The sequence below is a fragment of the Carlito syrichta genome, unplaced genomic scaffold (genome assembly GCF_000164805.1).
Source record: "Carlito syrichta isolate Samal-C Ts95f unplaced genomic scaffold, Tarsius_syrichta-2.0.1 Scaffold303626, whole genome shotgun sequence".
Taxonomy (NCBI): Eukaryota; Metazoa; Chordata; class Mammalia; order Primates; family Tarsiidae; genus Carlito; species Carlito syrichta.
The window spans coordinates 738,924-760,053 of record NW_007247722.1 but is presented as its reverse complement, the minus strand read 5'-3'; the positions used below and the strand labels follow the sequence as shown (position 1 = coordinate 760,053).

General features: G+C 37.6%; 1 protein-coding gene across 1 annotated transcript in view; it reads left to right on the top strand.

The window, feature by feature from the left end:
- Positions 1-21,130, top strand: part of ITPR2 (inositol 1,4,5-trisphosphate receptor type 2) — a 496,128-nt gene continuing 474,998 nt past the window's right edge. The window contains exon 1 of the mRNA XM_008058785.2: positions 1-163. Within this exon, the coding sequence (XP_008056976.1) occupies positions 72-163 (92 nt within the window). The 5' untranslated portion in view covers positions 1-71. The remainder of the gene's footprint in view (positions 164-21,130) is intronic.

The following is a 21,130-nucleotide window of genomic DNA, read 5'->3' as shown; positions in this document are numbered from 1 at the left end:
CAGCTCCCCGCAGAGAGGGCGGCGAGAGCGCAGGGAAGAGGAGGGACGTGCACTCTGGAACATGAAGCAGCATGTCTGAGAAAATGTCCAGCTTCCTCTACATCGGGGACATCGTGTCCCTGTACGCGGAGGGCTCGGTCAACGGCTTCATCAGCACCTTAGGGTAAGCGGGAGACGCGGGTTGGGCCGCGCTCGCGCTCGGTCCCCTCCGAACCCATCCCGGTCCCTCCTCGCGCCCCGAGTCCTCGCGCCCGCGCCCTCGGCGGCCGGGCCGGGCCGGCTCTGCGCCCGCGGACAGCGCCGCGCGCCCCGCTCGCTCGCAGGAAACTGCCCCGAGAGGAGACACTTTCTCAGCAACTTCGTCATCTCAAGTTCAGAGACACATCAGAAAGGAGGAAGTGATTCAAAAGCTCGGAGACGGGCCCAGCGAAGACGTCCTCGCTGGCTTCTCCGTGGGTTGTTTTGATTCAAAAGTTGGTTTGTTTTCCCTTAAAGGATGAACAAGACACTCCCCTCTGCCCATCTCCTCTCGCCACCGCTCTCAGCCCCTGGTCGCTCAGTGCCCGGCTTGAAAGAGCAGTCAATAAGAGTCCGTGGCCTTGGACATGAAACGCAAGCGATGTGGTGAGCCAAAGTGTGGCTTTGTCCTGCGGGAGGAGCTCACCGTCCCCTCTTCGCTGAAGTAATTTCCTTTTGGCCTTGCCAAACGGGGACTGGCCCCGCCGCCGTGGGCAGCCTAGGCGTGTCCGCAGCGCTGTGATCCTCACAGGTCTTGGGTTCTAGAACTCGGACCTGCTTTCTCCCCATGCCCGTCCTTGGCCCACTGAAACTCTGAACCTTTCCTGGAATTCAGTCTAGGGTAGGGTTCTTGAGATTCGAATTGGGTCATGAAAGGGGGAAATACATATGTTACTCGATTACTAGTATTTTCTCTCTGTCCTGATATGAATGCCAGTGTGCAGTTTAATTGCTTGCTGCAATATATTGTGATGCAGAGAAATTTTCTTTGTTACCTCGTGGTCTGAGTGCTGACTTCCCAGCCTTCGACTTCCCAGGCTGTGGAACTGGTGTTTCCACTCCTGGCTGGTTACTGTTTTCAGCTACTAGGTTTTGGGGCGCATGACAACATGCAGCGTCCCCGGTCTGTGACTGAGAGATGGGTTATAACGGAGTGTTGCCTACTCAACGCCGGGATGGGAAGTCACCAGTAATTCCACGGTTCCTGTTATTTGTGCATTTCCCCTAATGAGGGAAAGAAGGGAGGTGGATTTAATTTGAGCCCTTTTCCATCAGTTATTTACTTGTGAAACTAAGGCATGGAAGGAAAAAAGTATCAGTGGTGAGTGTTTATGCTGGGTTTGAAAATCATGAGCTACCACAGTTTCTGAGAGCATTCACGATATAGGTTCAGTTTCTGGTCCCCAACATTTTGCATTTTACTCTTGAGGTATGTGTAGGTATGTGTGACATAGTAGGAAAGCAGGAGGGACTCCTGGGAAAAAACGCTTGAGGTTCGAATTCTAACACTTGTGAACCTCATGAACCTGGGCAAATTATATAACCTCTCTGTGCCTCAGTCTCCTCAGTTCTAAAAATGGTAATAGAAATGGTTTCTACCTCATGGGGCTGTGGTGAGGAAGAAGAGAGTTAATACATGTCAAGTACTTAACAGGGCACTTGGCATATGATACACACTTATGTACTAGCTATTGTAGTAATTACTACTCCCTTGGTGACTGTGGTTATATTTGTGGACAAAATAATAAAAAGGACTAATAGTAGAGTATAAAACCTAGACAAATGAAAGAATGTGTTTATTAGTGTCTTATTCAGCAAAGGTATGCTTTTATGGGTGACTTACAAAAAACAAATGCTAGCAGGACTATAGAGGATAAACATCAGGAAGCTACAACTAGAACAGTTGTGGATTTGGCCCGGCTCATTTTAGAGATCTGGATATTTTGGTGAAGAGAAATGAAGTGACTTACTCAAGAAATAGAGGGCATTAATGCCAAAAGCTGGAACTTTAAAGCTGTCTCTAGAATGCCCTTCTTTTGGTTTGGTTTTCTTTGGTTACACACAGTAATCTTTAAGGCACGCATAGTAATCTTTAAACCTTGAGAAAAATTAGCTTGAATAGACTTTAATATAGCATCTTTGTTTGTATAACTATTCATTTGTATTCAGCATTTCTTGCTGGTGTTTTGAAGGTTGAGTTTACTTAGAGTGTATTTTTTTTTTTTTTGAGTTGGAGTCTCACTCGGTCGCCCAGACTGGAGTGCAGTGGCCGCTCCCGGCCACCACAGCCTCGACCTGCTGGGCTCCGGCGATCCTTCCGCCTCAGCCTTCTGAGTAGCCGGAATTACAGGCATGCGCTACCACGCCCGGCTGATTTTTTGATTTATTGTAGAGTGTGTTTATGCAGTATATTATTTTTCTGTCAATGAACTGAATGTTACTGAGGTTAATATGACAAGGCCTCATGCAGCTAGATTCTAAGGTGAAGAAGGGTCCTTAGAAATGCTGCCATTGGCGAAACGTGGTGCTTTAACTGGATGTTCTTTTTGTGAGAGAGACTGCTCAGAGGTCCAGATAACTTTGCAGTACTTTGGAATTCAGGAGTTGGATATGGCCATACCTCCCTCCCCCCATACTTGTTTCTGAACATCTTTTCAAAAGCAGTTATGGTAAAAGTCATTGCTGATGTGTCCTGACACAGTGCCCTGAACTTCCCGGAGTAGTGTTCAAAGAACAGTCAAGGGCAACATGATGCTAGCCTAAGACTTAAATAGGTTCTGGGTAGAGAGAATCCTTATGGAAGAATTAAGACAACTGTAAAACTCAAGTGCTGTGATAGCTCACTTGACACATAATAGCATCATTACATCTATGGTGCATAAAAATAGGGCACTTTTGTGCTTTGAAAACAGGGCAGCTCAAAAAACATGCTATTTTAAAAAACTGAAGGCCGGCCTCGGTGGCTCAGCCTGTAATCCCAGCACTCTGGGAGGCCCAGGCAAATGGATTGCCTGAGCCCGTGGGTTCGAGATCCACCTGGGCAACTTGGCGAGACCTCATCTCTACAATAAATCAAAAATTAGCCGGGCATGGTAGCATGCGCCTGTAGTTCCAGCTACTTGGAAGGCTGAGGCAGAAGGATCGCCGGAACCCAGCAGGTGGCCGGGAGCGTGCCACTGCACTCCAGTCTGGGCGACAGAGTGAGACTCCAACTTAAAAAAAAAATTGGGAATGAAAATTAGAATTAAACCAGAAATTAGTAATTACTTATTTAGTGAACATTTCAAAAACATTTTGTATGAGATATACAAATAATGTTGCAAAAATGACTAAGTTTCTTTCAGAAAGCATCTGGTACCTTCTTTAAAAAGGCTCATTTAATTTCTAAAAGGATCATGCTGTTCATTTTCTAGTCTTCTGAATATTAAATTTAAAATTCATAGAACAGAGAATAGGAACTTAGGAAGAAAGAAGTGAACTTATTTTCCTGATCTTATGTCTTACATCTCAACAGAACTATCCATGGCTTCTTGCTGTCCTCCCCACCCGTTCCTCCAGTCATCAGAGTGTATATTTCCATGGGAGTTGTTAGATGAGATGCTAAAGCTGAGTTTTGGCCTTATTAACTACACCAAAATGTCTTTTCATAATTTAAAATCAATGTACTTTGTGCCTATCCCATTGATTTTTTTAAACATGTAAGTAGTTTTCAAAGTTGAGATTCTGTACATAAAATCAATTTCTAAAATTCAAGGGTGAAAAGTTTTAATTATTGAGAAATAATCCAATTTGATTTCACAATGGCTTAATTAAAGCCACAGAATATAACATCTGATGCGTTTATTCTGAGAAATCAAATTAATTGTACATGATCCTTTTATTCCCTCAGTTTTTTTGTTTTTGTTTTTTAGCTTTAACTTCAGGGGTATATGTGCAGGTTAGTTACATGGGTATATTAAGTGATAATGAGGCTTGGGCTTCTACTAAACCTGTCACTTAAATAATGAGCATGGTACCCAATAGGTAATTTTTTAACCCTTGACCCCACTCCCTCCTTTATCCGCTTTAGGAATCCCCAGCGATTATTGTTCTCATCTTTATGTCCGTGTGTACTCAGCGTTTAGCTACTACTTACAAGTGAGAACAAGAGCACTTAGTATTTTGTTTTCTGTGTTAATTAGCTTAGAATAATAGCTTCCAGCTAAATCCATGTTGCTGTAAAGAACATGATTTCATTCTTTTTTATGGCTGTGTAGTCTTCCATGGTATATATGTACCACATTTTCTTTATCCAATCCACTATTAATGGGACACCTAGGTTGGTTCCATGTCTTTGCTATTGTAAATAGTACTGTAATAAACATACAAGTGCTGGTGTTTTTTTAGTGGAATGATTTGTGTTTCTTTGGGTAGATACCCAGTAGACATTGCAGCATCTTTAATGGTCATGCTTAGTTTTAGCGTTTAGGACTTTGTTTAGCCTGTGGAACTACATATTTTTAGGAGTTACAAAACTCATGGGACCATACATCTATGGCACCTAAAATTTTATCTGAACACATGTTGGGTAGCATCCCCTGTTTGTTAGCCAGAGTATAATTGGTAGATATTTTATTTTGCAAGTTGGTTTTAGGACTGTGAAGCCAAAACAGTGTGATACTTGTAGTTTCTGATATGATTGTTATCAGTTATTTGTACACTTTCTGTATCAAAGACAGATGCATACTTCTAACTGGCTTCTTACTCTTCTGTTAGTTGAAGATCTGTTGTCCTAGGTTTGCCACTACTTAGCCATGTGGCCTTGTTTATATCATTTATTTCTTTTTTTGTGTCAGCATGGCTTTCTGGAGATTAAGAAGGAGAGTAGATGCTGTCCTCCTCTCGCCCGGGTGGTATTATAAAAGTGAGTGAAATAGACAGAAATAAAAGATTTCTTTTTTAGAAAGTTGCTAGGAAAATTGACATTATGCTTATATTTTTGCATGTAAAATTGCAACTTTTCTCCAAAGACATATGAATTGTTATAGTGAATCAGATTGGAGACATTGGCATTGTGTATATTTAGCCAAAAATGTGTTCCACTGTCACATCAAAAACTCAAGAGAAGAGCTAAAAATTAGACTAAAAGTTTTTGATTTCCATTTTAGCTCTTCATCCATTTTACACTTTTAGTGGTATGATGGTTTTGCAAATTCAGCTTGGGAAGGCAGTTAATGGGACTGAATTTACACAGCATTTCAAAGGTAGCAAATAGCTACTTTATTTGCAAATAAATTTTGTCTGATTATACTATTTAGTATATAAATAAGTTTTGGAGAATATATATATTGTTATTGTGTAGCTTTTGGGTATTTTTACAATAAGGTAATGAATTTTTCAGCTGAAAAAAATCATGGACTTTCAATATATTGAGTCTAGCTGGTCCCCTTGGAGGCCCTTCTGACTGATTGGAGATGTGGGAGGATTTTCTTAGTCTCTGTGACCCAGCTTCTCAGTTTGATTTTTTAGTCTGTGCAAAATTTGAATGCCCCAGTTGCAAGGATTTGCATTTTTTCTTTTTTCTTCCAATTATTCCTTAGCCAGTATTCACTAGATGATTTTGAGTCCTGAACTGTTGAAACTGAGTCACAGTTATGGTTCTTTTCTCAGTTTGTAAGAGCAAGGGTCTCATTTGTTTTTCCTAATTTAATTATTCATCTAAAGATCCATTTAGGAAATATTTGTAATGACATATGGAAAACTGTTTTAAATCCTGTTGGATAAAAGTGGTGAATGTGTTTTAAATAAACTGATTTTTTTTTTTGGCTGGTACATGTTAAGGTTATAGTTTTTAAGTTTCTTTTAAAAGAAAAGGAGGGAGTTTTGGGATACGCTGTACAATTTCAAATGTGTTCATTGTTCCTTTCCCTTTCTTCCATTTTTTCCTATACAGGATTTTTTCCATGTGGGTCATGGTCAGTGGAGGAAAACCACAAACTAGGAAACTGCACATTACTGAAATAGACTGTCATATATTTACCATTACAAAATTTGTTCCTGGTGATTGGTTTTCTCTTTTGCTACCACATCTGAAAACAGATTTTCAGATTTCTGGATACATCGATTTGACCAATGATCAGGTACCACAGAGTGGGAACTGAGCACAGAACCCTTGGGATAGTGGGAAAGTAGAATCAGGGAAAGGTATATTTTTTTCCCTTGGCTGTTCTCTGTATGGTTGAGAGTTTAGTAAATGAAAAGTGTGTATACTTATGTGGGTGTGTACGTCTCTATATGTTTAAGTGATTGCTTCCTTTGCCTTGAGGTTTATCCTCAGGATCTTCTCAGAACTAATACTTACTAGTTAAGGTCTCAGAATACTGTCAAGAACACCAACTGATACACTGACCTCAAAGCATCATAGTAGTCTTTTAGAATGACAAAAGACTGGGGCCCGTATTTTTACTTCTTGCTTGATTTTGGCCAGTGCAATGAACTTGTCCCTTCCTTTGTTTTCATGTTCAAGGATGAATATCAGGTAGGGTGATGGAGTGGGGAGGTCCACACAGTGTTTATTTCTCATTTAATTCCTTCGATGAATGGGATTGTGTAATTGCTTACATTTTATTGTTCCCAATTTACTCCTCAGATTTCTCTTCCTAATCTTTTCTTTCTGTTGAATGTTTTTGATATTTAAACATTTGCAGATTCGATGTACTATATTTTCCTCTTTTACTTATTATTATTATTTTTTGAGTCGGAGTCTCACTCTGTCGCCCAGGCCTGAGTGCAGTGGCATGCTCCCGGACTCCCCAGCGTCAACCTGCTAGGCTCAGGTGATCCTTCTACCTCAGCCTTCCGAGTAGCCGCAACTACAGGTGCGCGCTACCTTGCCCGGCTAATTTTTTGATTTACTGTAGAGACGAGGTCTCATCAAGTTGTCTGGGCTGGTCTCAAACCTGCGGGCTCAGGCAATCCACTTGCCTCGGTCTCCCAAAGTGCTAGAGCTACAGGCTGAGCCATCGAGCTCAGCCATTATTAGTATTTTTTGGAGACATGATCTGACTCTGTGGCCCAGGCTAGAGTACAGCCTGCTGTCATAGCTCACTGTAGCCTGGAACTCCTTGACTTAAGCCATCCTTCTGCCACAGCCTCCTCAATAGCTAGGACTATAGGAATGTGCCACCACACCTAGCTAATTAAATTTTTTTTGTTGTTGTAAACATGGGAGTCATGTTGTGTTTCCCAGGTTCATCTTAAAATCCTGACTTCAAGCGATCCTCCTACCTTGGCCTCCCAAAATGCTGGGAATACAGGTGTGAGCAACCATGCCTGGTTTTTACTCATTTAGTTATGCTTTTCTTATTATAATTTTAAAAATATATCCCTTAATAGGACTGTTTGATCAGTGAGGAGTTGTAGATGAAGCATGGAATAGTTATAATCAACTTTTATTTTTGTGTAAGATATGTTTGTTATCTTCCAAATAGAACCCTTCCAAATAATATCCATTGTTTTCTGCTCTAACTAGGCATGTAGGCTTAATTTTGTTTTGGCTAAGGCATATGATAATGTGATAAAAATTTCATTTCTAAAATTCATTGGACAAGAAGATGATAGATCTTGAATACTTAGTTGCTCTGGAAAGTCTAAGTGTTCAAAGTATGATGTTGTGGAACTTGAAATCAGTTCAAGTATAAAGACATTTCTGAAGTGAACATTAAGTCTATTTTAACCTGAAAAACTGACTATTTCCTAAACCTGGAAGTCATTCTATAAATAGCATTGCAGCTTTTGGGCTCTCTCTGGCGGTGATAACTCAGGTAAACAACCATTCCTCCTCAAGTGCCACTGATGGGTTGGGCTTTGATAGAAGAGAATTCAGAGGCATTGCATGGTTTCATTCTAGGTGTAACAGAAGCTTTTTCTTTTTTCATAGGTAGTACTTTTCACAATCACATTTTCTCTTTGGAACTGTTCTTGTACAGATAGTGTGCTCATAGCTTAGAAAATATAGACAGAATACTAAACACTCAAGCTTTAAAACTTAAAGGCATGTCTTCATATATCAATATAAAAGAAGTAGTAACAGTGGACTTTTAAAAAAATTTTTTTTATTTTTTTATTTTCTGTCTCCCAGACTGGAGTGCAGTGGCCGCTCCTGGCCACCGCAGCCTCCACCTGCTGGGCTCCGGCGATCCTTCCGCCACAGCCTTCTGAGTAGCCGGAATTACAGGCGTGTGCTACCATGCCTGGCTAATTTTTTGATTTATTGTAGAGATGAGGTCTCGCCTGCCCAGGCGGGTCTCGAACCCGCGGGCTCAGGCAATCCACTCACCTCTGCCTCCCAAAGGCGCGGGATTACAGGCTGAGCCACCGAGCCTGGCTAACAGTGGACTTTTATGACAAATTTATAGCATAATAACAGTGAACCTTAGTATTTAAAAAATATTAGAATGTGATAATCACTGGATTTTAATGACATATGAAACTTTAATTATCATTTACTCATTCATTATTTAATGAATAAAATTGTGCCTTTCAAATATATTGATGCCTTTTTTTGTGGTCTTTCTACTCCTTAGATGGGGAAGTTTTTAAATAGATACCTTTAGAAAACCACAATTTTAATAAAAGCATTCAAAATAATATACATAGAAAACAGAACAGCATATTAACAGTTGACCTTGCATGGTGAGTGAAAGGGAGATTTTAATTTTTGTATCTCCTGAATTTCTCAGATTTCATATGTTTCTTTAGTTAGCCATCTATTACTTTTATAGTCCGTAAAGTTAACTAAAATGAAAATGGTGTTTTTAAGGATTCTTCAGTTTCTCATTACTGTTCATCAACAATATTTATTTTAAAAACATAAATAAAGCATTTCCCTGGTCATGGTCAGTGAAGGAAAACCACAAGCTAGGAAACTGCATGTTACTGAAATAGACTGTCATATATTTACCATTAAAAATTTTCTTCCTGATGATTATTGATATTTTAAAATGTATTATGGAAAAATATTTGTCTGGCCAGTAATGTTGATCAATTATGTTGGTTGATTTAATTCATGCAGTAAATATATACAGATGGTGGCCACCGACTTATAATGGTTCAACTATTTGATTTATGCTTTTTCAACTTTGCGATGGTGAGAAAGTGGTACACATTTAGTGGAAATCATACTTTGAGTACCCCTACAACCATTCTGTTTTTCAGTTTCAGTACAGTATTTAATAAATTGCATTTGATTTCAACACAAAACAGGCTTTGTGTTAGGTACTTTTGTCTGACTCTAGACTAATATACGTGTTTTGAGCATGTTTAAAGAAGGCTGCGTTAAGCTAGGATGATGGTAATCTAGGTGTATTAAATGCATTTTTGACTTAATATTTTCAACTTAGGATGGGCGTATTGGGACATAACCCCATTGTAAGTCGAGGAGCGCTTGTAGTCTTTTATGAAGTCTATTTACACATCTAAGAAGTACGTATTTTAGCATGACTGACTTGTTTATTTTAGTAAATTTTTTTTTGAGTTGGAGTCTCACTCGGTCACCCAGACTGGAGTGCAGTGGCCACTCCCGGCCACCGCAGCCTCACCTGCTGGGCTCCAGCGATCCTTCTGCCTCAGCCTTCCGAGTAGCCGGAATTACAGGCATGCGCTACCACGCCCGGCTGATTTTTTGATTTTTATTGTAGAGATGAAGTCTCGCTGCCCAGGCAGATCTCGAACCCGCGGGCTCAGGTAATCCACTCACCTCAGCCTCCCAAAGGTGCGGGATTACAGGATGAGCCACTGAGCCCGGCTATTTTTGTAATCTTATAATTCACTGTGAAACTTTTATTGCCTGAGTCAACTTCTATAGCATTAGTTAATGAGGGGATATTTTGTGTGTGTGTACGATTAAAATAAAGCAGCTAAGTGTTTCTTTTTTTTTTTTTAAATTATAAAGATGTGAGGTACAATTCAGGGTTAGATATACAAACATTGATTATGCAGGTACCCTTGTTGATGAGGTATGACTCTCCCTCCTGTAGCTGTTTCCCTCAACTGCCAATCTCACCCCCTCCGACAGTTTCACACTACTGCCAATTCCTTTCTTACAGTATTATGATAATTGTTCAAGGTCCACTTATGAATGAGAACATATGGTACTCTGTTCTTTGTTTCTGTGATAGATCACTGAGTATGATAAACTCTAGATCCATCCAAGTTGCTGCACAGTCCATATGTTTGTCCTTCTTTATGGCTGCATAATATTCCATTCTGTATATGTATCACATTTTTTTAATCCAGTCCAGCTTTGATGGGCAGCATGGTTGGTACCATTTTTTGCTATTGTGAATAGGCAACTAAGTGTTTCTACTGGCAATCTTTGAAATGGATAGGTTTGCTTTCTCAAAATTCAAATCAATAATTGGTTAACAATAGCCATTATGTAATTTATACTATCCCACTCAAAGATCCCCAACCTTGAATTAAGACTATGTTAAAATATTAGTTTATTCAGAAAAAACTTTAACCATAAAATTGAAAATGTGTCCACGTCATGAGTCAGGTCCATGTGACTATCCTGGTGATGTGATTTATGCTGAAGCATGTAGCAGATCAACTCATTAATTCATTCAGCAAATATTTCTTTTTTTTTTTTTTTTCAAGTTGGAGTCTCACTCTGTCGCCCAGACTGGAGTGCAGTGGCCGGGTGCAGTGGCTGCTCCTGGCCAACGCAGCCTCGACCTGCTGGGCTCCGGCAATCCTTCCGCCTCAGCCTTCCGAGTAGCCGGAATTACAGGCGTGTGCTACCACGCCCGGCTAATTTTTGATTTATTGTAGAGATGAGGTCTCACCAAGTTGCCCAGGCGGGTCTCGAACCCGCGGGCTCAGGCAATCCACTCACCTCAGCCTCCCAAAGGCACGGGATTACAGGCTGAGCCACCGAGCCCGGCTCAGCAAATATTTCTTGAGCCCTTACTATGTTTTGGGGATACACACATAAAGAGATGCTAGTGATTAAGTTGTTTTAAATACTCTCTCAATTAATTCTTATTGTATTTAATTATTATTTATCAAAAACTCAAACTTCCTTTGAGGACTTGCAGTACAATACTTGTCTAAGATCTGCGTAAAAAGGCACTTGACACTTTCTTTGTTGTAAAAGCTGCAAGAAAGAAACTGACTTTTGTTTTTTTAATCCTTGTATGCTCAGTTCCTAACACAATTGCTGGGACATAGTAGGTGTTTAATAAATATTTGTAAAATTAATGTAGCAATTATTTAGTGATATAAGACTGCTTTTGAATAACTGCAATGTAAGGCTATTCTTTTCAAATACCAAAACAATGATTAAAACAATATCATAAGAAGTTAGGAGAGTCAGATTCTTTCTCTTCAGCCTGAGATGACTTGGGGGCTTTCAAAGAGGAGATAGTACTTAAGCTGAACTTTGAAGGATTATTAGGATGGATATTTGTCTCAAATATATGCCCAATATTGATAATGTAGTCTTGGTATGCTTTTCTTTCACTTAAAAAATTGATGGAATTTTATTAAATTGATGCCCATTTTAATAACTTCAAAAAACTGAAACAAACAATATGATGTTGCTGAAATATGCCAAGACAGAAGAAATAGTCTGAGAACACATTTTATGATTATTTTCCAAATGGGAGAGGTTTAAGCTTAGTTCCGACCCTCTGAGATTGTTAAAACTGCTTTCAGTCTTTATCAGGTATGCTAAGTTCACCAAGATCTGAGATAATGAGGCTAAAATTATAAAGTCCAGTTAGAGAAAACTTGGCAATTATTTGGGAGGAATTTATACACTGCACCCTGCCCCTTTGGACATTGTACTTTTACCTCCTTTCTCCTTAGTTTTCCCCATCCCCAGTGCTTCACAGTTTTTCTTCATGAATCATAAACTTAGAGTCTTATAAACCCCTGGAAGCTTTGGCAATAAGGACAACTTTCCATCTACAATAGTTCTGAAATTTTTTTTTTCCTCATGTTACGTGTGATTGTTGAACACACACACGCATTCTGACTCGGGATACAGTACCCTTCTGATATGTATGGAGTCCACCATGCCTTCTCTTCCTTTTGTTGTTGTATCAAGCAATAAAGGTCATAGACAGATTCCCATGAATGCAGGGAAGACGAAGGAAGTGAACAAAGCATAAACTAAATTCATACCTAACTTCTTAGAATTCAAATGTGTTATTGAGGTTCTATCTATTATTGAGATGTTTTGAGACACTTAAAATATCGTAAAAATCTCTTTGTATAGATTACTAAATGCTGGAGTTTATTATATATGTTATCCAAGAGAATTCCTCAACAGAGTCCTAGAGAAAACTTAGATTTTCAATGAAGTAATACAGCTTTCTGAGACCTTGTAATGACTAATGGTGGTAATGACTAACAACTGTTTCTATGAAACAATCACTAAGGGCAAATGCTTCTGTTCTCCACGTATTATCTCTTATGGGAAAGAGGATTCCTCAAAGTATGTAGGGAGTTTATATAGATCAAGAGCTAAAATAAGATCGCAAAAGACTAAATAAACAAACAAAACCCAACCAAAACTCAAAAAACAAAACTGCTTTAAAAGTTGTTAGTTTTCTAGTAACAAATCAAAGTTTTTTATTTGTAAAGATTTCAGAGACTAAAGTACTCTTCAACTTACATTTAATTAAATTATTGGAAACGTCGTTGTAATGAATTGCCTTGGAACTTTTGAAAACCAATTTATAGGTGCCTCTTGCTATTGTCATTCTTACTATATGATCTCAAAAGCCCAGAAGATTTGGAAAGCAAGGAATAATTGTATATCATTTTGCCTACATGGATGACGCTTAAGAATTGAAACACTGCATTATATTAGAAGTAAGGTTTTTCATTGGTGACAAACAGAAACCACTTCTGGCTAGCTTAAGTGAAGAAGGACATTTGTTGTGAGGATATACTGGATGAGCGCCAAGAAATTTAATGATGAGCTCAACAACTGAACATTAGGAAAGGCAGAAGCCAAGGATTGCCGTGGGAATCTCAAGAGTGAAACCTTCTCTGTGAGTCCCGTCATTTACATGACTCAGATCCAATAATTTCTATATTCTGTGTCCCTCTTTTTAAAATTCAAATTACAGGGTGATAGAATTTGGCCGCACTTGGATTAGAATTAATCACTTATGTCCACAAAGGCAATTCCCGATGCCCAGATCTGGCTACCAGAGAAATCAGCAGGGCTCTGATTTCTGTGTGTTTCTGGGGTGGTGTGATATATAGGGAAAGAGAGCAAGAAGACCTGGGCGTGAGTTTGATTTCACCACTTAGTAGGCAATATAATAGTTCTCTCTTAGTGCCTTTTAAAAGAAATTGTGGTAAAATATGCATAACATTTGCCACTGTAACTATTTTTAAGTATACAATTCAATGGCATTAAGTACATTCACAGTGTTAAACTATAATCACTGCTATCCCGTTCTAGAACTTTTTTATGATCCTAAATAGAAAGTCTGCACCCTTTACACAATAACTCCCTGCTTTCCCCTTCTTCCATCCCTTCGTAACTTCTAGTCTACTTTCTCTAGACTATTTGCCTATTCTAGGTACCGCATATAAGCGGAAACACAATATTCATCCTTTTGTGTCTGGCTTATTTCACTTAACAAAATGTTCTTAAGGTTCATTCATGTTGTAGCATGTGCCAGTACTTCTTGTTTATTGATGAATTATATTCCATTGTAGGTGAATAGCACATTGTGTTTATCCATTCATCAGTTGATGGACATTTGGATTGTTTCTACTTTTTAACTACTGGAAGTAATGTGATGAATATTTATAGAGACGATTTTGTGTAGGCATGTGTTTTTAAAAATTCTCTTGGGTTTATACCTAGCAATGGAATTTCTGGGTCACATGGTAACTCTATGCTTGACATTTTATCTCAGCGTTTCCTGTTGTCTTTACTTTGTATTGCCTTCCCTGCCTCCCATCATCTTATTACATGCAATATAATTTACTCTTTAGTATATGCATTGTATATCATCAGTCTATCCCTAAAGAATATAAGCTCTTTGAAGGCAAGGATCTTTTTTTTGGTCACTAACTATCTTAAGTCTCGACTCCATAAATATTTATTAACTGAATACTTTTTGCATTAGCCTGTGCATATTTTCAAATCTCTGAGCTGCTGTTAACACCAATCCCTTTCTGGAAAAAAGTCAGTGTAATTATAATACACTGATATCCATAGGCAATTCTTCTAAAATGTATGAAAGTTGTCAGTGGATTTATGGTGCCATTAAATCTATCTCTGTTCACACTCGGGTCAACATGTGATAAAGCTTACCCTCTGGAAAAGTAATGTTCATGACCTTTTTTGATGGTTTGCATGCTATAGCCACATTAAAGAAAAGTTGATATTTCTGAAAGTTCAGTTTTGTTTTCACATGTTCAAAGAGTGAATTTGTAAGCAGGTTGTGAGACCGTTTCTTAATTTAGATCAGTCGTTTCTCCTAGTGGGTGGTATATAATACATCAAGAAAGATATTTTGCACTTTAACTGCTGTTGACAGAAAAGTCTAGTTAAAAAGAATTTGCTGATATGAAATGCAGGGAGTAGTGGGGAATTTATAGAATGTTAGGAAAATAGAATAGGGTATATAATACCTTGAAATTTTATTTATTTTTATTTTTATTTTTTTTGAGTTGGAGTCTCACTCTGTCACCCAGACTGGAGTGCAGTGGCCACTCCCGGCCACTGCAGCCTCGACCTGCTGGGCTCCAGAGATCCTTCCACCTCAACCTTCCAGTAGCTGGAACTACAGGCGTGTGCTACCACGCCCGGCTAATTTTTTGATTTATTGTAGAGATGAGGTCTCGCCAAGTTGCCCAGCCAGGCCTTGAACCCACGGGCTCAGGCAATCCACTCACCTCAGCCTCCCAAAGTGCGGGATTACAGGCTGAGCCACCAAGCCTGGCTGAAATTTTATTTTTAAAGTTTAGGAATAAGGGTCTGGAAAATGATAAGCATTTAAATACAGGTTAAGGAGAACAAGTGGGCAGTAGTTTGTTCTTAATTAATTTGTATAATATCTATGGACTAAGTCTGTTGTAATGAGTTTTGCCTCAAGCCAATTCCAAATGATACATGTTTGGCCAATTTCTTTAAGAATTTGAAATTCCCCAAGTTTTGCTACTGACATTTATTCTAGGAACCTCACTGGTAGCAATGCACGAATGAGGACTACTTTGAGAGTTATTTGCATTAAAGGCAGAGAAATAAATTGAAAAATATAGATATGCACACATTACAAAATAATTAAAAAAATAAAACAATATATTTTGATTTCTTCTAGTTCTAACATGCTATATTCTTGTATGTCAGATGTTTAAAATTGTTATATCTTTAGAAAAGATATCTAGAACAGATATTGATATGAAAGATACCAAATATTTTCAGAGTTTTGTTTCATTTCTGTACTATCCAAACTAATCCAATTTAAGTATGTCATACCAAGTAAAGACAGTGGCTTAAAAGATCTATTACCCAAATCACCAAACACAGTTACATTAGGAATCCAAAGTAAGTTAATGATTTAAGGACTAGTTACTGTGTTTGGCTGAAGTGTTCAAGGTCAATGCTAACATCAGGGACATAACTACTTAAACATTTGCATTTCAAGTAGATCTCTGACTTCAACTGTGTTTTCAAAGAGGATAATTTCAGTTCTGTTTCTTTACGGTAGATGGGAAAGGTAAAGAAAGGAATTTTGTTGTTGCACTCAGAGTTCTATGCTTGAGGTTAGAAATGATAAATATTAAGTGACATTTTAAGTCAAATCAAGATTCACTGTCAGTGAACGTGTTAGTGATTAAAAACTTCACTTGATTAATCCATCTAAGGAATTATTGATAAACGAGAAAAAGATTTGTATTCACCTTTCTTTCTTTATTTACCTGACAGGTCATGATTTAATAGTTGAGTTCTAAGTGGAACCCATGCAAAGAATGAACCTCCTTTCCTGGTCAGTACAAATGAAGTCATTGTTACCTGTTAGGGGAGAAATCAAGCGCCTCTTTCCAAAGTCTCAGTTGCCAAAGAGTCTCTCAGAAGGTCTTGTAACGTATTATCAAATTGCAAATGTGAAAACACTGTTAAGATTTGGAGAATCTGAATGAAGAATTGTTTAGATAAATTGTCATGTAGAAGTTTTGAGACACAGTCATTTCTTTATCAATAGATACCCATAAAGTTATTCTATAAACAGTTTCTAAAGGTTAGATTAACACTCAGATTGTACATTTTTTCATCATATGTTATAATTAATCCAATAAATTCTAAAGAATTAATATCAACTGTATCACTTAATTTGAAACAGATTTAATTTAACAAAAATGCATGTCAATTGTAGTTTCTGTATCAGAGACTGCTAGCTATTCCCTCAAATTCATTTTTCCTGTCTTCCATACTAGTAGAAGTACTTGAGTATGTGGATGTCCAGAATAAAAACTATATTTTCTAACCTCCCTTATAGCGAGGTGTGCCACAAATTATACTTTGCATTCAGGCCCTTGATGCAAGTGTTTACTGCCCTCTCTTCTCGCCATTCAACTGTTTAGAACTTGAGCATGGGGAGAAGGCATCTTGGACCATACAGATGAGGACAATACACTAGTGTCAAGAAATGAACCAGTTCTCTGGATGTCCTCAAATCCCAGCTCGACTATATTCTAACAAAAGATGAAACTAGATGGGTAGACAAGAACCAGATAATGTATTCCCTGTTATGCAATGAGAAGCCATTGGAGAAATTTTAAGCAGTAGAATGACATAATCAGGTTTTACTGTAGCAAAATCAGATAGCTATAGGGTATTTGTAGAAGAAGGTGGAAAATGGCAGGCCGAGAAGATGGCACCCTGAACCAAGCAGCTGTATTGGGAATGAAAAGTAGCTTGTCATAAGAAGCATCAAAGTGACATTATCTTTGTTTAACATTGCACTTTAGGTCTAGAAAAGATTTATGAATTAAAATAGTCACCATTGCTTTTGAGGCATTTATTAATTTTGAAAACTGAACATGCAGATTTGAAGTTTTTTTGTTTGCTCACATTTGAATAAAATGTTATTATGCCCAGTGTAACTTTATGCTTTCCAGGTTTCTGAGGTATAAACTTCAACTTGTTTATAATTAACAGCAATAAAATATGTAACAGAGCTCTCCACTTTGTGCATACTACCTTTTTTTCCTTTTTAGTTATACAAATGTTCTGAGCTCCCTTTTGCCACAGGGCCTTTTCACATACTCTTCCCTCTGTCTGGTCAGCTTCCTTTCTTACCTGCATACCTTTCATCTATTTATTATTTAGATTTCAGCTCTGTGACTCATCTGTAGTGAACTGTCCCCGATCTCCCAGACTGTGCAAGATCCCTTTACTTTGTGCGTTTATAGCACCATACTCTTTCTTTCATAACATTTATCACAGTTGTAGTTTTAATGCTGTTTCTATTTCTATGAGCATTAGATTATGTTCATTTCTCCCACTAGACCTTAAACTTTGTAAGGGTAGAGATTGTGTCTGGTTTTATTCATAATTATGTCCCTCTCACAGTATCTGTCACATCATAGGTACTGAAGAAATATGTTGAATGATTGAATAATGTTTTAGCATTTGGTTAAGAGCTTGGGATTTTGATTCAGACAAACCTGTTTTCAAATGATGATACGACACTCTCACCATGTGATCTTCAGTAGTTTAATACTGAACACCTCAATTTCCTTATCTGTAAAGTGAGATGATTGCCATAAGACTAATTGCAGCTAACATATATAAAACACTTAGGTCCACACCATCAAGTACCTAATTGTTAAATAGGCAGAAGCTATTATTGTTGTTGTTGTTAATATTATTATTATATCTGGAAAGTCAGCATGAGTCTCTTTTTGGAAGCTTGGCTGAGTTCATATTGAACTGATGTTGAAACTTCTGCTGTATTATGTTTATGAAGTTTTTCAGTACACCAGTTTTTAAGCTGGTATTTGTTTAGTAGGCTGTTCAAAGGCACATTGCCTTATCTATTATTTACTTTGGTCTTTTTTTTTGCTTTGATAATGCATGATACTGAATTGTAGGCCCTTATATTTGTCTTTTGTTACTGGTTTGATGCCTGCTGTCCTTTTGATGTAGAGCAAACACCTGAAGTATACCAACATTAGTAATAACCTTAGAATTTCTGGGCATAGATACAATATATACCATGTCTTCCTTGACTCCAATCTTTTAAGTTTTAAAAATGTTTTAAAGTCAACGTTTTATTTTAGTTGCTAATATTTCTTTGCTACTAGAACATAGTAATAACAAGAAACATTTTAGTTTTTTTTATTGGGACAGAACAAATGTTTGTGTTGGAGCCATTAGAATAGAGTTTTTGCATGTTTCCATGAGATTTCCTATTGGCTAAGAATGCTGATGGAACTTCCGTGACTGTTAGAGAAATTAGCAACAACATTTATCTAGTGTGGATAATTAATTGTTTTGCAAATAAGCAGTTTAGGAAAATCTTGTCAAATTTTAAATAGTAACCAAATTATGATGCTTACTTCTCTTGGGAATACTAAGGATTTTTAGACACAACCAAAGACATTGAAACAGAACAAAGTATGTTTTCTATTCCTGTTTCTGAGATCTACCGAATGAATAAAAATTACTCAGGCCCTAGCCACTTTTTAATTATGCCATAAAAGAAAACTTTACTATTTACTGGAAGCTTAGTATGTACATGTACATGAAATATCAAACCTTTTAAAAACTAAAGCATTAATAAACACTTAAAAAAAACGCTCTGTAAACTCTTGTTTGAAAGTTTCTCGATGAGAAAATATTCCTTTTTGGTAACATAAATTCCTTTTTGGTGAAGTTTGAGCCTGTTTGCTGCCTCTAGGCATCCTGAGTAACTGGAAGAGATGTCCCAGTGCCATGCTCCTGAATATGACAAAGAAGAAATATAGTGTTTCTGTATGTATACAGTGGTGTTTCTGAAGACACTAATTTTTTTATTTTTATTTTATTTTATTTTATGGTCACAAGAATCAAAAACCCCAATTCAAACAATTGCCAGAAGAAAAAGAGGACTTTGTGATTAAGGTGACTGAAAAATCTCGGCATAACGTGAGAGGACTCACTCTTGTGATCCCTTGATTCTCCTGAATCATCAATATGAGTCGAATCCTCAGGGTGCTCTTCTGTTTAGGGTGGCAGCATGGCTGCTAGCGGCTTCATCCTTACCTTCTATCCTCTTAAAAGAGAGTGCCTCATTGACCCTTGCAATCTAGACAAAAGGACTACAGTATCACTGTTGAAAAGAGAGTGCCTCATTCCCTTAAACTCTGGAAAAAAGTACTACGGCTATCACTATTGCGGTGACTAGATAATGGTCCTATCTTTCAGCAGGACACTGCTGCCAGGGCATGAGCCACTTGGATTATGGAGGTGACGTTATCATGACGACATAGTGAGTGGGCGAAGAAGAGTCTGTTCTCCCATTCTGCAGTCAGGGCTCTGTTGCCAGAAGGAAGGGCAGGGGGTGTTGATGGGCAGAGGCAAAATGTGTCCATGGCGGCCAAATAAGATGACTCCATAGTCTTCACGAAGCCACATTTCCCAAGTCTTTACAAATAGGATTTAAAAATTAGAAATCTTTATTTTGGTTCTTATGTCAGACTATTCTTATTTCCAGTTCACTGTTTTGGGGTTTATTCTAGGACTGTTTCAGGTGGAGTCCCCTTCCTGATGAAAAGGAGAAGATCAGAGTACTTTCACGAGCCACAGAGCCTCCATAGTCCGGTCTGGGCTAAACTTTACTTTGGCATCAGCTAATGAAGAAAGAATCCTAAGGAAATCAAGGGTGGGGGTAATGGTGCAGGGTCAAAAAGAGGAGGCAGCAGTTTCATGTAACTAAATTGTATCTCTACTGCTGATACAAAATTTAAAAAGAGTTTATGAAGTAAACTTTTCCAGAATCAGCACATTACTCATAAACACAGAAGAACTTTGAGAAGTTAGTCTCATCCTTGAAAACATATGTATTCAAATCTGTCTTTCTCACATTAAATTTGATTTTGAATATTCTTGCTTTTAGTTTAGACAGTTTTTGTTTAGACACAAGTAGCTTGTCTACTTTATGGAATAATTGTGACACTTTATGTGTATTCATTGAACATGAATTACGATGGAGATGTATATAAAGCAGGGTGTAATATAAGCAGGGGTTAAAATTTTCAAAATTTAGAATTAGAAATTTAAAAGGAAAAACTTGTTAATTTAAATCTCAAAGAGTTAAAACATTTGTTGATAAAATGCTTTTTTATTAAAAATTTCCTAGTACAACAAATATAATTTATTTTCTGCTAGAACAAAATATGAATTATAATTCCTAGTTAATATATAGTATTTGAAATGTGAACTTTATGTAACTTTTTTGAAGAGTCAAAGCAAATTCTTCTCACTTTTAAAAATCAGTATTTTATTATTTTACTTTTGTCTTTATTTAAAACTTGGGTCTATGTGGAACTATGAAGACATTGGTTGGTTATGACATGGCTATCTAGGAATCATATGTAATTTCAAGGTTGGAGTCCAATCACTGAATACATAGATGTTTGAAAATGAGTTTTTAAAGGCACTGTGGATTGCAGAAGGAGCTGCTCAAGTTCTTAGGTCTAAATTCTGTTCTGCCCTGAAGAAGTTCAAAGAACTTGGAGAAATCATTTATCCTCTGAATTCAGTTCTCCGTCTTTAAATTGGGAGTACTGATAGTTCCTCAGTGATCCTTTGGGGGTGAGAAATGACACTATACTTGTTTGAGTATTTAAAAAGGTATACTGGTACATGTTAGACATTAAAAAAATTACTATTAGGTTTATTTTTAAAATGATAAAGTCATAAAGAGGTCGCCTAAACCGATTTATTAGCAAGTGATGAATCATATTACACATTTTAATATCAGTGGATTATTTTTCCAGATTTTTATACTTTAAAAAGCAGGAAAAGTTTCCCCTGCAGCTATAATGTAAAAGAATGTTGAATTAGTTTTATAACACAGTAGTTTCCTGATTTTATTTTGTTTATTGATGA